Source organism: Lepidochelys kempii, chromosome 1 (genome assembly GCF_965140265.1).
Source record: "Lepidochelys kempii isolate rLepKem1 chromosome 1, rLepKem1.hap2, whole genome shotgun sequence".
NCBI lineage: Eukaryota > Metazoa > Chordata > Testudines > Cheloniidae > Lepidochelys > Lepidochelys kempii.
This window is the reverse complement of record NC_133256.1, coordinates 243032197-243052622: the sequence shown is the minus strand read 5'-3', so window position 1 is coordinate 243052622 and position 20426 is coordinate 243032197. Positions and strand designations below refer to the sequence as shown.

The window sequence follows — 20426 nt, the reverse complement described above, 5'->3', positions numbered from 1 at the left end:
GGCATCAAGCTTGAAAGGAAATGGGTAGAACAGCCTGTGTCCAATGGAGCACACTCCGCTCCAGAGCCTGGAATGGAATCCAAGACTCCTGAGTCTTGTGCACTGAATGAGGTGGGAGTCTTATGAAACAAATAGCATGCAATTAAAGGCTGTATCATAATATACACATACCCAGGGTCACAATTAAAGTTGCATAGGCAATTCTGATGTTTCCTAACATTTGAGTACTTGACTTAGCAACCTTAATAATGTTCTTGTAAAACAATTTTTTTTGTGCTCAATATTATAAAGACTGGTTTCAGAGGACTAACTATAAAGACTAACTATAAACACTTTAACTTCACAAAGAGTCTCAATCTCAAATAACTCGCTTGCTCTCCATTCATTTCAGAATGAAGTTCAAAACATATAATTGTTTTTAAAATCCAGCATGGACTTATACCAGTCTTCTTCACAGATCTTTTTTCTCTTTTGTACAATTTCCCAACTTCAAAGGTTCATTCGAGTATTTTTTCCACCATCCTTACAATTTCTAGGCTCACCCCAGCTGCCTTCCTCTGTATTAATTATTATTGTTATTGTATTATTTGAGAATTAATTTTATAATTAGATTGTGCTAGATTCTGTACAAACATATGCAAAGAGTAGTCTTTGCCCTAAAGAGCTTGCAATCTAAGGCCTCTCTTATATTTAAAACTTACTTTGACATAACCTATGGTACTCAGGGAGGGTGGAAAATCTGCACCCCTTGAGTTCTGTGGGAATGCTGCCCTAACGTCTGGTGTAGATGCAGCTAGCTTGATGGAAGAATGCTCAGGGACGTGGTATTCCTACAGCAACAGAAAACCTCCTTCCGTCACTGTAGGCTGCATCAGATTATGTCAGCATAGCTAGGACATCATAGCTTTGCCACTATAGCCCCTATAGTGTAGACATGGCGTAAGTCTCTGAGCCTAGAAAGATGTGCCAGCTCATTTTTGTTTGTGCACCCTACATGAAATCCTGGCCCCATTGAAGTCAACAGCTAAACTCCTATTGACTGCAGTGGGGCCAGATTTCACCCTGTGCGTAGTTAAGACTACTCATGGTGTAAAAACGTAAGCATGTCTGCTTGGAAGACCAAGAAAATATTATAGTGCTCACTGCCAGAGGGAACAAGACTGAACATTGGTCTTATCCAGAAAGGAAAATCTTAAGGCATGGATCCAGTATTGCCAACCCCAAACATTCAGAAATCTTGACTCAGGTTCCCCAAAATAATGAGACTGGCTTAAAAATCATGAGATTTCTAAAAATGAAAAAAAGGGGATCTTTTTATGGGTCGGGTCATATTTTCAAGCTTTTCTCCACAACCATGAAGGATAGATATTTGCTTTTTATTTAAATGATCGCTGAGATTCTCGTGAAATCACTTGACTCCAGGAGCTTGGGCTCTAAGAAAAAACACTAAGTATACAAGATGTGTGATAAAATTGTAAGAGCTGGCAGCTCTGCAGATCCTGCCGTTCGATCTGTGTGAGTGGACCTCTTTCCAGGATTGGGGTCTGTTTTCTATTCTCCTATTCCCTCTCTGATCATCCAGCACCAACCTCCTCTCTACTTCTCTACACAATCTCTCAGTTGTGTGATAGCCTCCTTTTCTGCAGTTCCTCTACATTAGAGAGACAAAGTGGCACCTGTCCAAAATAATATCTGAAAGACCAGTCTGGAAAATCCTTCTTGTATCCTTATTGACCCTCCATCTTTTTAAAACAAATCTCTTGTTAATACCTCTTTATTTCACTCGCTCTCTGTACTATTCATTACTTCTTCAGGTGGTGCCCACAAGAAGTGAACCACAGAGAATGTAACTCCTACTTATCCCTCTGGGCTTCCCAGAGTGTGCTGTCTTCTTCATTTTTCCTTGTCTAATCCCTTGCAAGATTGCAAACTATATGAGGTGGAGGTTGGATTTTTATCCATTGCACAGTCCTGATCACATTGTCAGAGATTAACAAATGAATGTTATTTAACTTTGTGACTTTTATTATTTATTTTCAATTTTAATTGACTTGGTGGGGCTACTCACAATAATAAGCACTGCTCCAGCTAATTAGTGCTGGTATGATTGGGTCCTACATATATGACACATCTATCCTTCCCATAGAGATGATCATCAGCAGTAAAAGTTTCACCATGAGGCTCCATTCTGACCTGGTTGAATCGCTCCTTGTTAGGAAAGCAATTTAGCTGCCATTAGAAATGGGCATGAAGCAAAATCCCAAATTCAAAGGCCCTCAGAGAGGAACTTTGTGCCTGGTCCCATCACTGTAATTGGCTAAACTTGTATAGAAAGGACACCTCTATGTCATATTTGAGCCTTTATAGAATAGAATTGGAGTCTATGTCATAATCTCCTGACATAACTTGCTCATGCACATGGACTGTGCTCTCGGGAAGGAGCCACTTGGACTCACACAAGAGTCATGAGTCCTATTCATTGCAGGACATTCAGTTGTCCCTTTTCTTCCCGGTGGAGGAAGTCATGGAGCTAAGGCCCTTTTCTGCACTGCACACTCCCTCTGTCCTTGGCGCTCTGCTCAGGCTGCTGCCAGCTAAGGGGTGAAGCGTGCTGATTTGTGCAAGACAGGGCAGCAGGCTGAGACCCACCCAACTCATTACACCCAGCTCCCACGAGCGGGCAGGGAGCCGGGAGTTGTAGCCCCGCCCCCTCAGCCACCCCTCAGGCGAGGCAGGGGAATGAAAGAGACGGTGGGGGCCATTCCCCTCCCGCCCGCCCGCCCGCAATAACGGTCCTCTCCGGTCACGTGGGGGGTGGGGGTGGCGCGCGGTGGGGGCCGGAGGGACGGGCGAGAAGAGCCGGCGATTGGAAGGAGGGCGGTGACCTCACATGAAGGCTCCGCCCCTTCCCTCTTTTCTCCCGGCCGGCGGGGCGGGAGGAGGGTATATAAGGGGGGAGGCGGGCGGCAGGGCGGGCCGGAGCCTGCTCGGCTAGTGAGGTGAGGGGGGGGCGGGGAGCGAGGGGGTTTTTATAGCGTCGGCTCCGGCGGCGTCGCCGCAGCGTCCTCCTTAGCCCCGCGGTGGCAGCAGCGGACTCAGGCGGCGGCGGCGCTGCTGAATCCCCGAGCCAGCTGCAGCGGCCGGCGCTTGGCGCTATGGGTGGGGATGGCGGCGGCTGCAGCATCTTCTTCTCCCCCCCTCCCCTCCCCAGGCGGTGCTGGGAGGCGATCCCGCGGCTCCTCTCTCCGGCCCCCGCTGCGCGCTGCTTTGCAGCCAGCCGGGCGTTGGGTGCCGCCAGCCCCGCGCGCGCAGGGGGCTGCTGGAGCTCGGCGCTGCCCGCCCCGCCCCGGGCATGCGGCGGGGCGTCCTGCAGCTGCTCCTTGCGCTCAAGTGTCCCGTCCCAGGGGAAGGGCTCCGTGGGAGTGGAGGGGGACGCCGGCGGTCGAGGCTGCCCCTCTCCTCCCCCTCTAGTGCTGTGGGGTGGGCGGGGGGACAGAGCAGGCCCCCCTTAAAACTGCCCCACCCCCCTTAACATGCTTTCGTGGCAGGCGCTGACAACAAGCGCGTGTACGGCTGCAAGTTTCCCTCTTAGCTCATCCTGAAGGGGAGCGGTGGTGCTTGATATCAGCTGGTACTTTGCACACACACCCGACTCTGTTGCAGGTGGCTTGAGAAGGGAGTCAAAAGGGGAGAGGAATCTGCTGCTTTCCCTTTAAATTCAGTTTGGGGTTCCTGTGTGAGCCCCTCCCCTAAGCAGGGCTTGGCCTGGTGGTTAACGGGCAAAGTTAAGAATGAGCGTGATCAGTCATTACTAAAGACCGGTAGGTTGCGAATCTTGTCTAGAAATGCCTACTGCTTTCAAGGTTAAATTCCTTTCCCTCCCCCAAAACTTGTTTTCTTGTCGCAGCCTAAAGATATTCTTGGGCTGTGGATGTAGGCTGATGCTTTCTCAAGCCAAATCAGTTGCTGCTGATTTGGCTTTAGGGCTAGAGCTTTCTTTACTTGACAGCTCTTCTGCCTCTAATCAGTTGGGTTTTAAAATGTGCATTGTTTTATCCAAATGTTTTCTTGGGTTGCTCATAAGGTCATGAAGGTAAGGAGAGAGCTGCATCAAAACACTTCAATAGGAGTTGGGAGGGAGAAGACTGAATCTGCAGTTACACTAGTTAAATGCATGTTGGGGCTGGTAGGTGGGAGTGGAATCTGCAGTTGCTTACTTGCAGTTTTTTCCCCTGTGAGTGCAGGGAACTGGCCTAGTTTTATATGGACACTTATGTTTCTGGAATCATCCCCCTGCACTGCCTAATACTGCCTGTGTGAAGGATTTCGGTTATCGGGATGGGTGGGGAGATTTATACAATGTAAAGTGTTCCCTGGTTTGAAATTCCTGTTTCTGATATTCTCAAGGGAGTGAGGGGGAAGAAATGGGGCAGATTCTATGTTGATTTTTATATGGGTCTTAATTTCATGTTTTAAGGCTTTATTAGTGTAAATACTTATACAAATGCTGTAGTTCTAGGAAAGGGGAAGAGAGCTAAACAAACAATTTTTTTGGCAGGTCCATCTGTTTCAATGGTGCAGCTTTCCCAATCCCCTTTCCGTTGCCCGTCGCCTTCAGGCCACTCGGAAGAGGGGGAGGACAAGAGCATGAAGCCGGCCAAGCAGCAGGTGACCCCAAGCCAACCTGGGGAGAACCAGCCTCCCCTGAGCCCCCTGCAGTCTGCTCTGAACTCTGCTGCCTCTCCTTCCCAGGCATATGAGACTTACATTGATAATGGGCTTATCTGCCTCAAACACAAGATCAGGAACATTGAGAAAAAGAAGGTAACTTATTTCTTTGCTGTGCTGAAGAAATTGATAATTAAATATCAAGTTTACGTTAGAGCTCATCAATAGTAAACTTTAAATCCTGCTATAAGAATCTATTTTTATTTTACATACCTATAGAATATGTAATATGAGTTTGCTGCAGCTAGTATAAAAATCAATAAAAGCAGTTCATATTCAGCAGCAGTTCTCAATAAGGTGTCCTCTGTTTGGGATTTCATCAGAGTAATATATAGCACTGATGATTTTTGTACATCTTGGATTTTGTTTAGATATATTTGAAGAGGAATCAGATTAGTTGTATTTAAAATTGCATATATTTGTAACATTACTGTCTCAAATGTAGAAGCTATGTAAATGTAGATGGCTAGATAAGTCAGCTTCAAACATTTGTTTTCTGCAGTAGTTGGTTTTGCTGTACAGCTGCTGTAGTTTTCACAGCTTGAATAGTGTGCAAGAGAATACCCCTTTAATGGATTAAATTGGATTTACAAATAGAATTAGTTTAGTTAAAATCTAACCCATAATCAGACTTGTGGAAAACTTGGTATTCTGCTTGTATTGATTATAGGCATCTAATATTAAGATCCAGTGATGCATGTAAAAACATGACTCCTTAGTGCAAGGTCATATTAAATATGTATTGCACTTCACTTTTTATAGATGTTGAGGCCTGGACTTCATGGGCATGTAGAATCTTGCAAAAGTATTCTGCTTTTCATCTTCTCATTTTGACTTTAAGCATTTTGTGGCTTACCGTAGGTGAATGTCTGAATTCCTAATTTAAGATTTGTCTGACAACTGGATAATTTATAGCATTGCAACTGAAATGTTTGATTGAGATGGCCCTTGCATTCTCAAGCTGTTTTCACATGTTACTTTAAAACACTTGGGAAGAATCTTTTTCTGTTATCAATCAAGATGCATTTTTAAAAGTTCATTGAAAATAAGCTTGAATTTTTGCACCAGAGTTCAAACTTTTCATATTTTAGTGCTCTAAAATACCCTTTTTACTTCAAACCTGTATTTGGCTAAGAAATGTGGGGATATGCATAGCTCATGCAGTAGGGAGCAGCCTAGTGCCCTTCCTTCTACTGGAGTTTTTCCTCCAGTAGCTTTAATTTCTTTAAAGCAATTCCACATACTGTACAGTGGTATTCTATCTGCACAAATAGATTTAACCTTGATATTTCCCTGCTATCCTTGATTCTTCCCTTGCATGTGCATTACAGTAGGGCCTTTCATAGTCATGCAAAAAATCAGTATAAATTAGTACTCAAATAGTTGAAAGAGGATGCATTCTTTTCCTTAGCTTCTTATGCTCCTAGTATTGGTACATATAAGTAGTTAAGGTTTTATTTGGCTGCATACCCTCAAGGGGTGGTATTTATTACTGTGGTTCGTAGTGCTGAGTTTCTTGTGCAAGTCTTATGTTTGCAAAACTTATTAAGGCTAATGAAAGTCTTTGTAGCTTTTAGTATATAATGAATTAGTCAAGAACTTAACAGCAATGTGTAGTCCCTGCATTGAATATCTTTCTAAGGTAAACTAGATACCCAGGTAAACATGAGTGGGGGGGGGGAAAGGGCAGGATGAGGATTATAAAAGACTAGTTTCTAAATATACTGCATATAGAACTTGGATAGATCTTGGGTTTTTTATTCTGAGAATAAGATAGTCAGAATAGGAGCCTACACTGGAGAGCAGTTCAGTTATGGAAAGCTAGACAAAAGTGGCACTCTGAGAGGAGGGATTTGAATGAGTCAGGGCACCTATGTTACAGATAAAGGAAGCTAGCTAAAGGCCTAGGAAAGAATATGAAAGGCATGACAATGCAAGTGAGGCCAAGGAGACAAGAAGAGATGACAGGCCATAAGGCATAAAGTAGGTGGTAGTGGCTTAAATATAGGCAGAGTTGTGCAGTGCCTTGAAAGAGAAGCTTGAATTTGATGGGGAAAAATGGACAGAACCAGTGACATTATTTTTAGTTGCAGCATGTCAACTGAAGCTCAGGATATACATGGAAAAGCTGAATTTCTTTCCATGATATATGCATAATCAATATATAACAGATTGAAAATCTTTTCTTCGTAGCTCAAACTTGAAGACTATAGGGATCGCCTGAAAAAGGGAGAAGCCCTCAATCAGGATCAGTTGGTGAGTTTGCTTGCTTGTCTTGGTAAATAGTTTTGTGTAGGGTAATATTTGAAAGCTTCAAACATGTTGAAGATGAGGCTGAAGTTGCTGAGGAATGCTATTGAATAATTGTTACCAATGATGGCTTTATAGAAGTTGCATTAAGTACCACCAGAAAATTTGCATAATAGTATTCACAAAGCAAAACAAAATAGGCTTGCTTCTTGTAGACAAGCTGAAAAGTGACAGTTGTGGGTTGCCCTAAAAATTTGTCCTGTTTTTAACTTTCAAATTGGGTACTGAGGTAAACAGACATCATTTGAGAGCATGTGTCAAGTCCCATTTCTTGAAGCACATGATCTCCACCTGTCACTAAGTATCTGTTATGCCTTCAACCTGTCATCTGCAGTTGCAGTCTTTGGGGTGGTATCCATCAAGGGTTTGTCTACGTTGGGAAATTACATCATGTTAAAACATAACCATCAGTTGTGGTAACTAACACATGATAAATATGGCTTAGCACTTGGTGTAGATAGGGATGGTGATGTTAACTGTGATCTAACTGACATTAACTCTAGGCTTAATTTAAGGTTAGCCATGACCAGCTAAAGTAATCCTGATGTCTTGTTTTCTGAACTCTTCAAGATTGTGTTCTAACAAGGTATAACTTCAGTGTAGACAAGTCCCCTGAGGCTGCCCATATAGCCTTGGCAGCAGAATTATCCCAAGGTGGCCTAGTGGCCTAAAGCTCAGGAGCAGAGTTATGGGTGGTTGTCCCAGTGTGATCAGTGAATATCTTCCATTGGCAGAGATGAGGCCAGGTGGAGCCTTCATTGATTCAGCTGGATTCTTGTTTTGCCACAACAGTTAAACTCCTTTATATAAGAAGCCAGCTGAGTGCTAGTGTAATGGAGGACATAGATACTGCTACAAAGGGAAACTGGACACAAATGGTAGATGGCTAAGAGATACAACCTTCTGCATATTTTTTTTTTTAAATTGTCCCATGTTAAATGCTGTTGGTATTTTTATGATCAAAAGCATGGCAGCATGTTCATGTAGAATGTCATACCAAAAGTTACACTAAGAAATGTAATGGGAACACTGCCAGTTAGGGGTGACCTAGTTCAGGAAACTAGCTTTAATTTATTTAGTAGAAATATGTTGCCTCTTTTAAAAGGCAAATATCATTCTTTGCTTAGTGCCTACTACCATTTTCACTGTTCTGCCCTCAATAAGATTGATTCTAGAACTTGTGTAACTAATTCCAAAATTCCTAAAAGCGTGCATTCTTTTGTTAATCTCCTTAACTGACTTGTTCAATCTTCTATGATATGGGGAGTGTAGACAAGTAAAGGGAGGTGGGGGGGAAATCAAAATTGAGGGCTTGTTAAACTAGATCCTTTAGTTTATCACTTTGACCATCTGAATGGTCAATTTGCACTTTTTGTAGTGCATAACAATCCATCTTTAAAGTTAAGTCTAAAAAATATTTAGCAAACTTGTGACAAAGGTACCAGAATTGTCATTCTTCATGGCAGTGCTTATTAAACTTCTGCTTCTTGGGTTATGTATCAAATACCACATCTGACTTAGCCCTAGTGTCTTAGTGCAGCAGCTTCAGATAAACAATACTTGTATTTCAGTAATGCTTACTTTATACTGTTCACAGACAGTCCCTGTCCTGAATTGCTTACCATTGAAAAACAGTGATGAATGACAGAAAGGGAAGAAGGACAAAACATAGTGTTTAAGTCAGTGGCTTTGAAACTGGGTTGCAGTCCAGAACTGAGTCGTGGAATGGAAGGGACTGGGTCGTGGTGGCTCTGGTCAGCACTGCACTGCAGTTCTGAGTCCCCCAAACTCAGAGCCCCTTCCTACACCCCAAATCCCTCATCCCTGCCCCAGTCCTGAGTCCCTCAAACACAGATCCCCCTCTTGCATCCCAAACCCTTCATCCCCATCCCAGAGCCTGCACCCTCAGCCCAGAGCTCTGACCCCCTCCTGTACCCCAACCCCCTGTCCCAGCCCAGAGCTCCTTCCCACACCCTGAACCCCTCATTACCATCCCCATCCCAACCCTGAGCCCCTCCCACACTCCAAACCCCTCATCCCCCAGCTCTGGGTCACAGGCATACCCAATTTTCAACTGGGTTGCTAGGAAAAAAGTTTGAAAAGCACTGTTTTAAGTAATACCTACATGCAAATAATTGTAGAAGACCATTCCGCAATTAATAATCATTACCAAATACACTTAATCTAGTCTTTCCTACCCTTTTTATTCTAAAAACATGCTAGAAATGGAATAGGTGAAATTTCATTATCTGAAGTGAAAAGTAGACCTCTGTGCCTATCAAATTGTTCCAGTTACACTTGGAGTTGTGTGGGCTACGGCCTGCTGTTAATGTAAGAGCAGAGTTGCTGTGTACTCAGTTTCCATTGAGATTAATTGGAGTTGAGGCTATTTGAGCAGGGCTGGGTTCTTGAGGAACAGCTTCTGCTCTTCCTATTTTCTTTAGGATTCAGTAGCCAAACATAATTTGAGGGTAGTCCGGGAAACTTTTAAGGGGCTGTAGCTAGAAAATTTAAGCTGTGGAATGAATGAGGGGGACATATCATGCTCCTAAGTATTCTGATAATACTACTATGTAAATCCCCTTGCATTATTTGCAACTTGCACATTGCAACACTGAATCTGAAAATGACTAGACAAGTGAAACTATAAAACCACTGACTTTCATTTTTTGATCTGAGATGCAAAAAGTGTCAACATTTTAAAAGCTACACTGTTAACCTAATGTTAGAAGTGGCTTTTTTCTTAACACTTTCAGTAATTAAAAAATGGGAATTTAAAAATTCAGTCTCACTATAGGTCATTAATAGACAACTAAAAACCAGAAGACTAAGATGACTAAAATACTGGGAAAGCCTGTATCAAATGACAGAGCATTCTGTGTAACAAGCTTTAACCACGGTATAACTTTTTATATTAAATGTAAAAAGCTGTCCTAGAGCAACCCCACGCTAACTTTCCCTTTCAGGAAAAATTTTTTCTCGCCTGCAGCAAGAGGATTGAGAGAAGTTCATATGTGAGCTTCTTGGATGGAATTTTCATAAATACTAATATTCTGTGTGAGTGCTCCCCTTTCATCCTGGCTACTCAATCTCTGCAGGAGAGCAGCTTTTTCAGTCAGCCATGCATCACTCCAATATTGTATACCCTAAGGGACCAATCAGGTTCACTTAAGGATCTGTCATGCTCCCCACTTTCTGAACAAGTGTGCATGTGATAGTCCGCTTGCTTCACCAGGGACTGCTTTCAGATTAATCTCTTGTTCATTGTCCAAGTCTGTCATTTCTAAAATGAAATGTGTGTTTAGTATTCACTAGCTTGGGAAGACTGAGCCCTAATTTGTGGGGAAAATTCACTCCAGGTGGTGGTCCAGAGCTCTCTATGGATCAAAGAGCTTGTGATTGCCTGTACCTTAACCACTCTGCAGGCTGAACAGACTTTCAAAGCTGCCACTCTAGCTCTTTAAATGTAATCTGCATATTTAAGAGCTAACCTAGTTTTCAAGAGACCAAGTGTTGGCTTCCAGTATTACACAAGAAATTATCAGTGTTAAACTTACTTTTCTAATGACTTTTATTCTTTCTCCATAAAGAAGATGAGGAGCCACTTATTGACTACAAATTAGCCTGAAGTATGAAAAGCCATTCAGTTGTCTTGTACAATTCTACATGACTAGGGCTTTGAGGTGCTATGGTAATATGTAATAGATACAAGAAACTGAAATGTTAATCATATTTAAGTTTATTGTGCAACCTATAATAAAACTTGTTTCCTTCTTGCTTATAGCTAATGTGTTGGCATGTGCCTGTAATGCAGAGGTGGGCAAACTACTGCCCATGGGCTACATCTGGCCTGTGGGACCATCCTGCCTGGCCCCTTTGATCCCGGCCAGGGAGGCTAGCCCCTGGCCCCTCCCCTGCTGTTCCCCCTTCCCTGCCAGCTCGCTGGGCTGCTGGGCAGCGTGGGCAGTGTGGCTGGCTCCAGCCAGGTGGTGGGGCTGCAAGCTCCTATTGCTCTGAGCGGCATGGTAGGGGAGTGGGGAGCGGGGGTTGGATAAGGGACAGGAGATTCCAGGGGGCAGTCAGACAGGGAACAGGGGTGTTGGATAGGTATGGGCATCCTGGGGGGCCTGTTGGGGTGTGGATAGGGGTTGGGGACAAGCAGTGGGGTGGGGGGTGTGGATAGGTGATGGAGTCCTGGGGGGGGTGGTTAGCATCGGGGGGGGTCTCAGGAGGGGGCAGTCAGGGGACAAGGAGTAGGGGGGTTTGGATGGGTCAGGGGTTCTGAGGGGGGCGGGCAGGGGGCAGGGGCCAGGCCATTTGGGGAGGCACAGCCTTCCCTACCCAGCCCTCCATAGAGTTTCACAATGCTGATGTGGCCCTCGGGCCAAAAAGTTTGCCCACCCCTACTCTCATATTAAATTAGGGCAGGAGGTTAAATTTACATTGCAACTTCTACTATGTTCAAATTCTACTATTTGTTCTGAGATTAGAGACAGTCATGGTGGAGGCTAGTTTCAGAACAAATTCTTAAACTTGAGTTCAAGAACTCTACTTCATGCTGAGTGGAAACCATGTAGGGACATCCATGTTAAGTGGTATCATCTTGGAGAACTCATTTCTGTCCCAGTGCAAGCATTAGTGTTGTAGTAGTAGTAACATCTTTTTGAAAAGATTAAGTGATTAAGAATCCACTTTAATCCTATTTCTAATTGGAAATTGGCTATTAAATATAAGAGCGTGACATCAATATTATATGATCAGATTTGCACTATTAGGGCCTGGTCTCAAAATTATTGCCTTAAGTGAAGTCATTAGCATTAAAACAGTTGGTAACATACAGTAACATCTCTTAAAACATTATGAGCAGAAAAACAAATTGAAGCTGTAGTAAAATTTTCCAGCTAGTTTCTGTGCTCTGTTTTAAATTGTTGAATGTAAACTGGTGCCTAAAAGGAAGACTGCTTACATTTATGCAAGTACAATTGATGGCTGTATACTAGCTCTTCCTGATTCTAAATGCTTCTTATCTTGGTAAATATCTGATCTGAGTCTAACCAATACTTAACTTTTTACTCTTCTGCATATTTTTCTGGAGGAGTTAACTGAACTCTGAGATTGTAAAGAATACAAAACACAGGCTCCCAGTTGAGGTGGTCTGGCATTAACTTGACAGCATCCCTTTAATCCAACTTTAAAGCGTCACATTATAAATTACAAATAGTCTGGACTAATTGCTTTCACTCTGGGGATCATGTAATAGCAAAATGCTCTATTGTTTAACTTAAAAATACTGCAGGAATTACTACCTCCAAAGCACTTCTGAAACTTAATGCATCCAATGAAGTGAGCTGTAGCTCACAAAAGCTTATGCTCAAATAAATTGGTTAGTCTCTAAGGTGCCACAAGTACTCCTTTTCTTTTTAATAAAACTAGACAATTCCAACTATTGGGGTTGTTGTAAACCAGTTTCATGAAACATACACTGTCTTGGTTGTTGAACTCCCAAGTCTATCTTAAGTGATTATTTCAGAGAAGCTCCATTATCTAGTCTTGAATGAGAACTAAACTTTGGTTAGAGAAGCAGACAGGAATTCCTTTTCCAGATGTGACTTCTGTAAGACTAATTTCCAAAAGCATTCTATGAACATGAAGCTAGCTATATTGTACACCTTTTAAAAAGGATATAACTTCAGTTAATTTGAAGAAGTTAAGGGAACAGTACCTGAAGCTACTTTTGTGAGCGTCTGTGGTTATAAAATTGCTTTTATATCTTGATGCGTTTTCTGTCACTGTCCCTCTGACATAAACTAAAGGGAAAGATGAATAATACAAATTTACAATAGTGCCCAAACTTCCCAATCGGGATAAGGTAGCATTGCACTTTTGCGTCCTACAAACCTGTATGAAGGGACAGTCTCTGCCCTGGAGAGTTTACAGTTAAGAATATGGGGAAATGGTGAAAGTGTCTATGCAGTACCTAACCTTAAAATGAGTGTCTTCATAACCTCAGGTATGGTAATCTTGGGTGTTACATGTAACAATAGGAAATACTTCACATGTGAGGTGACTTAAAAGTTGATGGTATAAACAAAATTGAACCTGTAATAAAAGCTGTATAATTTAGCTTAACAGTTGAAAAATATTAAGTTTACTATAAGAATTGTTAGGACTTAGTCACTGATTAAAAATTTGGTAAATGCACTGCTAGTTTGATATCTGCCTATTGCAGGAGGCAGTGGAGAAATATGATGAAGTGGTACACAATTTGGAGTTTGCCAAGGAGCTTCAAAAGACTTTTTCTGGACTTAGCCAAGATGTAAGTAAAACCTACTCTTTGTGCTCTAACCTCTGTAAAACAATCAGATACACTGTTACACACAGCTTCTGAACTTTTGTCTAACGTACTAATCTAAAAAGATAGAGCTGGTAGTCATGACTTACAGATAGTCCTCATTTTCTAGAATGCAAAGCTAGTATTTTTATGGCTAGGTAACATTAACATGTAGAACAGCAGGATAGCCTCAATCTAATTAACTGTAAAGCTGAAATTTTGTCTGGAGAGTGGTGAAAGTGTGGTCAAGGTACAGGATCACTTCAGACATTTGCACATACTGTAGGTAGAACATGAAGGCCAGTGATTTAAGAGCATCTAGTTTCATAAAACTACTGCTTAAATCTATCCAAAGTGCAGTCAACTTCAGATGACTCCAGGATGTTCTGGTTCAAGTGGACAAGGATCAATTTGTACAAAAACAACCCTTTTTGGCGGTCTGAGTTTCAGTACTGAACTCTGTTCTTAGTGGGCCAAGTGCAGAAGTTCACTACAGAAGCTAGATTATACTTCACCTGTATGCAAAAGGCAAAGAACTCAGTTTCCACTCCTTCCAAAGTCAACTTAGCTTCAAGCACAAAATAAACAATGGAAAAGAGATGGAAAATATTGGCTATGAAGAGCCAAAAACACTAATGGGAAAATTACTCAGTATTTGGGGCTCATATACAATGTTCACATTCCAGAACTGGGGATGTTACTTCACTTTACAAAGCCTTTCACCATTATGTGAAACTTTGAGGTTCTCTTGAGTAGAAGTTAGCCTACTGGTGTTCTGACAGACATCGTTGTCGTCAAAAGTTCTAATCTAGGGCTTATCCTGCCTTATCTGGGATATGAAAGGTTCCATAAAACAGGTCTTATCATTGGCTGGATCTAAGCAGTCTTTCTAGAGAAGTCTTTCCTCTTGCATTTGTATTGGTTTCAGGTATAACTTAGTCCTTAGGCTAGTGAAAGAACAACAGTGAATGGTAAGCAGAGGGCTAAAAGACTGTTTCTAGAGTAGTTGAGTCTGGAAAGTCTACATGCTGTGCCACCATCATAAGTTGGGTACTTATAGCCATTATTAGTTAAACTTCTGGATGTAACTTGCACTCATCTGTATATTTCACTCAAATTTAACTTGTTTTTAAGAGCATTTCATATTTCAAGAATATTTACTTCTCCATGTTGCTGTTCGATGTAAATGTATGTTCTTCCCTGGGGTATATTAGATTACAAGATGTTTACATGAAAAGCTAAAAGCAGCTAGTTACTCCCTTATTGAAGCATAATCACTGGATTCTCATGTTTTCCTTGTCTTGTCTTTCTACCAAGTATGGTTCTGCAAAAATGTGCTAAAGCTTAATGTTCCAGAAGTGAGCGCTAGAAAAAAGAACTCCTTGCAGCCCTTCTATGCTAACTGATATTCCTTCATTACACTGCTGCAAATCAAAGTCCTCAAATGTTACTGCTCAGTAGTTAAATAGAGCAACTTTAGTGTATTTTTACTTAGTTCTGGAATGACTTGGAAATCACTAAATTTTTGCTGCAGAGCTTGATACAGATGTGCCACAAAACATGTTGGAGGGGCCTTGTCACAGAATACACCGGGAAACTACATGTTACCGAAATTACTTCTCCTAGGACTCTTGTAATTAAATGTTTGTCTTGTCAATATAGGAAAATCAAGGGAGTATTTTTGGGGTTCTGGTGTACTGTGACAACTAGGAACTTCTGTACTGAAGTACTCTTTCAGTAGTAAATAGTAGCAGGACAGTGGGGTGGGAATAGGTATTGTTTCATATTCTCTGTGTATATATAAAGCCTGCTGCAGTTTCCACGATATGCATCTGAGGAAGTGAGCTGTAGCTCACGAAAGCTTATGCTCTAATAAATTGGTTAGTCTCTAAGGTGCCACAAGTACTCCTTTTCTTTTTTAGTAGTAGTATGGTTTACAATACAAAACCTTTCCTTGCATTTTTGACCATTTTTGCGTTCACTGTATAGCATATTCATAACTACATATTTTAACATGTAATTACAGTAATGTAAAATCTAGCTGAGAAGGGCAAAATGCCAGTGATTCATGATGTAATTTCCCATAGCAGAATATATGGAATTCATGATATGGTTGAAATCATGTTTTTAATTAGCACTCAAAGTAATTTAACTTCATAGCTTACAAACCTCAAATACATAATTGGCTTATTATAGATGACTGTTGCGTGTTTTAGTGTAGGCCAAAGAGGAAATTGGCATCAAGTGAAAGGTTAGAAACTAAGTCAGATTTGCAAAGGTATTTAGGCACCTAAAGATTCAGAAACCTGCTTAGTGTGATTTACAAAAGTGCCTAAGTATGGGTTAAGTGCTTTTGTAAATCCCAGTAAGCGCTTATCTGCATCTTTAGGTGCCTAACTACCTTTATAAATCTGGGTGCTGGACTGGAAATTAGAAACTGGAGGGCCAAACAGTTATCATACCCTGACTAGTGGGCCAACTCACTCTTGTATTCTAACAGCTGCTGAAAGCGCAGAGGAAGGCTCAGAGACGGGAGACTATAACTAAGCTTGAAGCAGAGAAGAAAAAGCTGCGTACAATACTGCAAATCCAGTATGTGCTACAGAATTTCACTCAAGAGCATGTTCAGAAAGACTTCAAAGGTGGCTTGAATGGTGCAATATATTTACCTTCTAAAGAACTAGACTACCTCATTAGATTTGCAAAACTGACATGCTCAGAAAGAAATGAGAGCCTGAGGTAGGTTGATTTTTTCCTCACTAATCAGTCTATCATATAATAGAATACCTGTGTAATAACTCTCAAAATAAAATGTATAGTATGTTCTAAAAAACCACAACAATCTGTTGGAACAGCAATTTGGGATCTGGCACATAATGGGATTACCACTTTGTGTTTGCACATGTACAATTAACTCTTGGTGTCTGTCTGTGTGCTATCTGCATAGTGGTCACTTTTTTCCTTCAGCAATACTTGATGGGCAGCTTGAGCTCCCCCTGCTGCTACATGCCGCTGCATGCAGATATAAAGAGCAGAGCTGTCCCTGGGCCCCTCCGTTCATTCTTACAATCTGATTGTCATTGGAACCCTGTTAAATACCAAAAAGTTCTGTTTTTGTATATAATAGTGCATATAATATAGTTTGGTGATTAGTCTGGTTAGTATTTTATAAGTTTTAGCTGTTTTTAAAAAAAACTTTTGGGTAGTGTTTTTTGCATTTCCGGGTTTCTTCTGTGTACGGTATTGAGGTATGCCCCATGACTGATTCAGACTTTCTTGTTTGAGGCCTGTGCCAATGAGGGACCCGAATAGCTGACTGAAGGGCTTAGGTGAGGCACACCAGACCATTGCCAGATTTGCAGCCCATAATGGAGGATAGGCTGAAATTCTTCTGATGAAGGCATGGCTCAGGCTACCATCAGAGCTGTCCTAGTTTGACTTTGAGTGCTGCAACTTGAGTGAGCAGCATGCCTCCACCTTCAGCTGAATCTCAGCACTGATCTCCCTTGCCACTACTGAGGAAAAAGACTTACAAAGAAGCCCCAGCCAGGGAAATGTCTTCACCCTCTAAGCCTGCAAAGAGGGATGAGAAGGAGTTGAGTAGAGTGCACCTGAGAGACCTAAGCTGAAATACTCAGCCACCAATTCAGAGAAGTTGGTAGTTAGCTCCAGTGCTGCAAAGAGCCCTGTCAAGCACCATGACAGAAGTGGCACAGTTTTCAGCATTGCGGGCCACTATCTCAGTGCTGACTACCCCAGGGGCATTTGGGGGCAAAGAATCAGCTCTGCTGGTCAGTACCGGTGTCCATTACCACATCCAGCACTGGCAATTCAAGCTTTGGTGCTGCAGTAGCCTGTTTCCCACATAGGCAGCCCTTCAGTATTGTCCAAGGGGAAACCTGTGATGATGATGCTGCTGCTCATATGATTAGCAGGTTCTCCGCACCAGTCTCTGGCTCAAACTGGGTCAGTCCCTCAATAGTCAGAGGAAGGGGAGTCTTCCTCATCAGACTCAGAGGTGGGATGGTATGTTTCAAAGCCCAAAGCAGGACCTGCTGGTCTCCTCACAATCTTCTCTCCCAGCCTGCCACCACAACCAGTCAATGGGAACTACCATGGGAATGTGGCCAGGCCAATAAGGTCTGGCCACATATCAGTGGCTAGTTTGGAACCTTTGGGGGTTCCCCCAGCTTCCAGATCTTCCCCTCAGTGTGTACTCGGTATCTTTGTCTAGACAGGTGGAGTCTCTGCACTGGGCAGCTCAATCGCCAGAGTCATACCAGGCCTGATACTGAGCATCAAGAACAGGTCCTAGAGCCAGAGCAACAGGTGGTAGAAGATTCTATTCGTTCCAGTCATGCTTCCTCTCCAGATGAAGCTGTTTCATTATGGGTAACTTCTCTTCCTCCTCCTGATTATTTTAAAGTTTATCAGGAGTTGCTGAAGAGTGTCTTCAGACCTGAGTGTGCAGGTCAGGGAGTCCACACATCACCTGGTTGACATTTTATCATTTCAGGGTGACTCTGCCAATTAATGAGGCAGTACTAGAGCCTATAAAAACTTTATGGCAGACTCCATCCTCATTGCCTTCCACCTCAAAAAGGGCAGAAAGAAAATACTTTGTACCCTCCCAAGGTTTTGAGTACCTCTGTACTCCCCCACCATTGGGCTCATTGGTCATGACAGTTGCTAATGAGAGAGTAACAAGGCACCAGGTTGTCACCCCACAGCAAAAGATGCTAAAAGGCTGGACTTATTTAGCAGAAAGATTTATTCAATGGGGGGTTTTTAAGGTTCTGCTGAGATCATAGTTTTAATTTTTGGGACTCCATAGAGTAGTTGAGAGTTGCTTCTGAGAAATGAGGCAGGAGTTCTATCCTCATTGACCAGAAAGAGACTAGTCACAAGCACATCACTATAAGTATGACTGGATACAGCAGATTAAATAGCTAGAACCATGGCTTTTGCAGCTGCTAAGCACAGATCATCTGGTTGCAGTCTTCTGGACTTCATAGGGAAGACCAGAATACTATCCAGGACTTACTGTTTGAGGGTCCTTTCACTAGTTTCAAACTAGATAGACAGCAAGCTCTGTGGGGTTAAGGACTCTAAAGCCACCTTTAAGTCCTTAGGCTTGTGCACACCTGACCCAGTTAACAGGATCAGTTCCAGCAGATGCACTGGTATTCTGCTTCATCTCCTTAACAGGACCTGGGCATCATCCTTTTCCCCTCATGCTGCTTTGGCTCCATCTCCAGTCCCTTCAAAACACCTGGGAAGTACAAAGCAGTCATTTTGATGGGCTGGTCTAGGTTGTCATATCAGTCTCCACCTCTCGAGACCCAAACTCCTTCACCTTCTTAAACTGTCCCACTTCCACTATGCTTGGTCCCGAATTATTTGGACCAGTGGGTCTTGGGCACTGAAGAGGTGGTTTATGCTCCCCAGTTTGCTTCTACTCCTTCTCCAGACCTCTCTGGGGTTTACTCTTATGTGGTGCTTCTCATTCAAGAAGTGCAGCATCTCCTTCAGTTGGGAGTGATAGTGGATTCCACATGGTCTCAGAGGGAAGGGGTTTTATTTCCTAATCCCAATGATGAAGTGGGGAAGGGGGTTTTCTGACCTTCGTAAACTCAGAAGGCTCTTGAAAAGATAAGGTTCTGCATGGTCATCCAACTTCTATTATCCTCAACCTGGAGACTGTGGCCCTCAACTTAAAATGCATACTTCCATATTGCAGTCAAGCACACAGGGAGTACCTCTGGCTTCTGGTAAATCAAAATCATTCTGGGTTCACTGTATTACCTTTTGGCCTGTCAGCAGCATATAGGGTCTTTCCAAAATTTATGGGAGTAGCAGCTGCATTCCTCTGAAGATCGTGAATTCAGGTTTACTCCTACCTGGATGACTGGCTTGTCAAGAGCTATTCCAAATTGCAGTTAGAGCAGTGTAGCCCTGATCCAGTCAATGTTCAATCCTCTGGGACTACTAATTAATGTAGAAAAGTCTCCTTTCCCTGTTTCAGAGGATTAAGTTTATAGGGACTGTACTGGACTGTTTACAAGCCAGGGTCTCTTTCAGACTTTAGGATCCAGGCAATTCAGTCAATTCAGTTTGAAGGCTCACCCAGTCACAGCAGCACAAAACTGTTTGAGGCTTCTGCGATATATAGCCTCTTGCATCTACATAATTCAGTACATCAGACTATGCCTCAGAACTTCGCAGGGCTGGTTGGCATCAATCTACCTACCAAGCTGCTATCACATACCCTCTGTAGTAAGGGCACCTTCACGATGTTCTCATTTTCCTGGATTGTCTGGATTTGTCCACAGATGCATGGGCATGCATTTCATTTGCCTGCCTGCAACTGATGTTGATGCTAGTGATAGGCTCTCCCTCCTAGACTAGATGTATCTATCTGATAATGCTATTACTGTGGTCCTCTGAAGATTTAGCTTTACACATCCATGTCAGAATGAAAAGCTGTCAGGCTGGCATGCCACATATTTTGATCACAGATTAGGGGAAGCAGCCTGCTAATCGTTTCAAACACAGCAACAACATGCTACCTCAACAAGCAGAGGGGAGCCTACCCTTCTCCACTCTGTCAGGAGGTGGCTCTACTCTGGGAACTCTGCATTGCTAATTTAGTAGATCTGGAAGTATCTTATCTGCTGGGGATATAGAATGACCTAGCAGACTGCCTGAGCAGATCATTTGGATCACCACAAGTGGTCACTTTGTCCCGATGTGGCCAGACACAGCTTCCAGTAGTGGGAATTTCCCTAGGTGGACCTGTTTGTGACACTGTCTGAAGTTCTGTTTCCTTCAGAGTCATAGCCTGGGTTCCATAATGGATGTGTTTTTACTGCCATGGTCAGGCAGGCTCCTCCATGCTTTTTCCATCAGTCCCACTCATTCACAAGTATTACTAAAGATAAGACCGTATCAGGCCTGTCAAGGTTCCTTCCCCACTCTGAACTCCACAGTACAGATGTGGGGACCTGCATGAAAGACCCCCTAAGCTTATTCTTACCAGCTTAGATTAAAAGCTGCC

At 42.7% G+C, this 20426-nt stretch overlaps 1 protein-coding gene across 10 annotated transcripts in view; it reads left to right on the top strand.

Moving 5' to 3' along the window:
* Positions 1–2942: 2942 nt before the first annotated feature.
* CAPRIN2 (caprin family member 2) overlaps positions 2943–20426 on the top strand; it is a 73917-nt gene continuing 56433 nt past the window's right edge. For 7 of the 10 annotated variants that reach the window (XM_073321378.1, XM_073321361.1, XM_073321334.1 and 4 more), the window contains exons 1-5: positions 3020–3159; positions 4559–4824; positions 6922–6984; positions 13268–13354; positions 15870–16108. In XM_073321378.1, coding sequence (XP_073177479.1) covers positions 3156–3159; positions 4559–4824; positions 6922–6984; positions 13268–13354; positions 15870–16108 — 659 coding nt within the window. In that variant the 5' untranslated portion in view covers positions 3020–3155. Of the gene's footprint in view, positions 3000–3019; positions 3160–3748; positions 3822–4558; positions 4825–6921; positions 6985–13267; positions 13355–15869; positions 16109–20426 lie in introns of those variants that run through there. The other 3 variants (XM_073321318.1, XM_073321325.1, XM_073321344.1) reach the window with 3 other exon arrangements.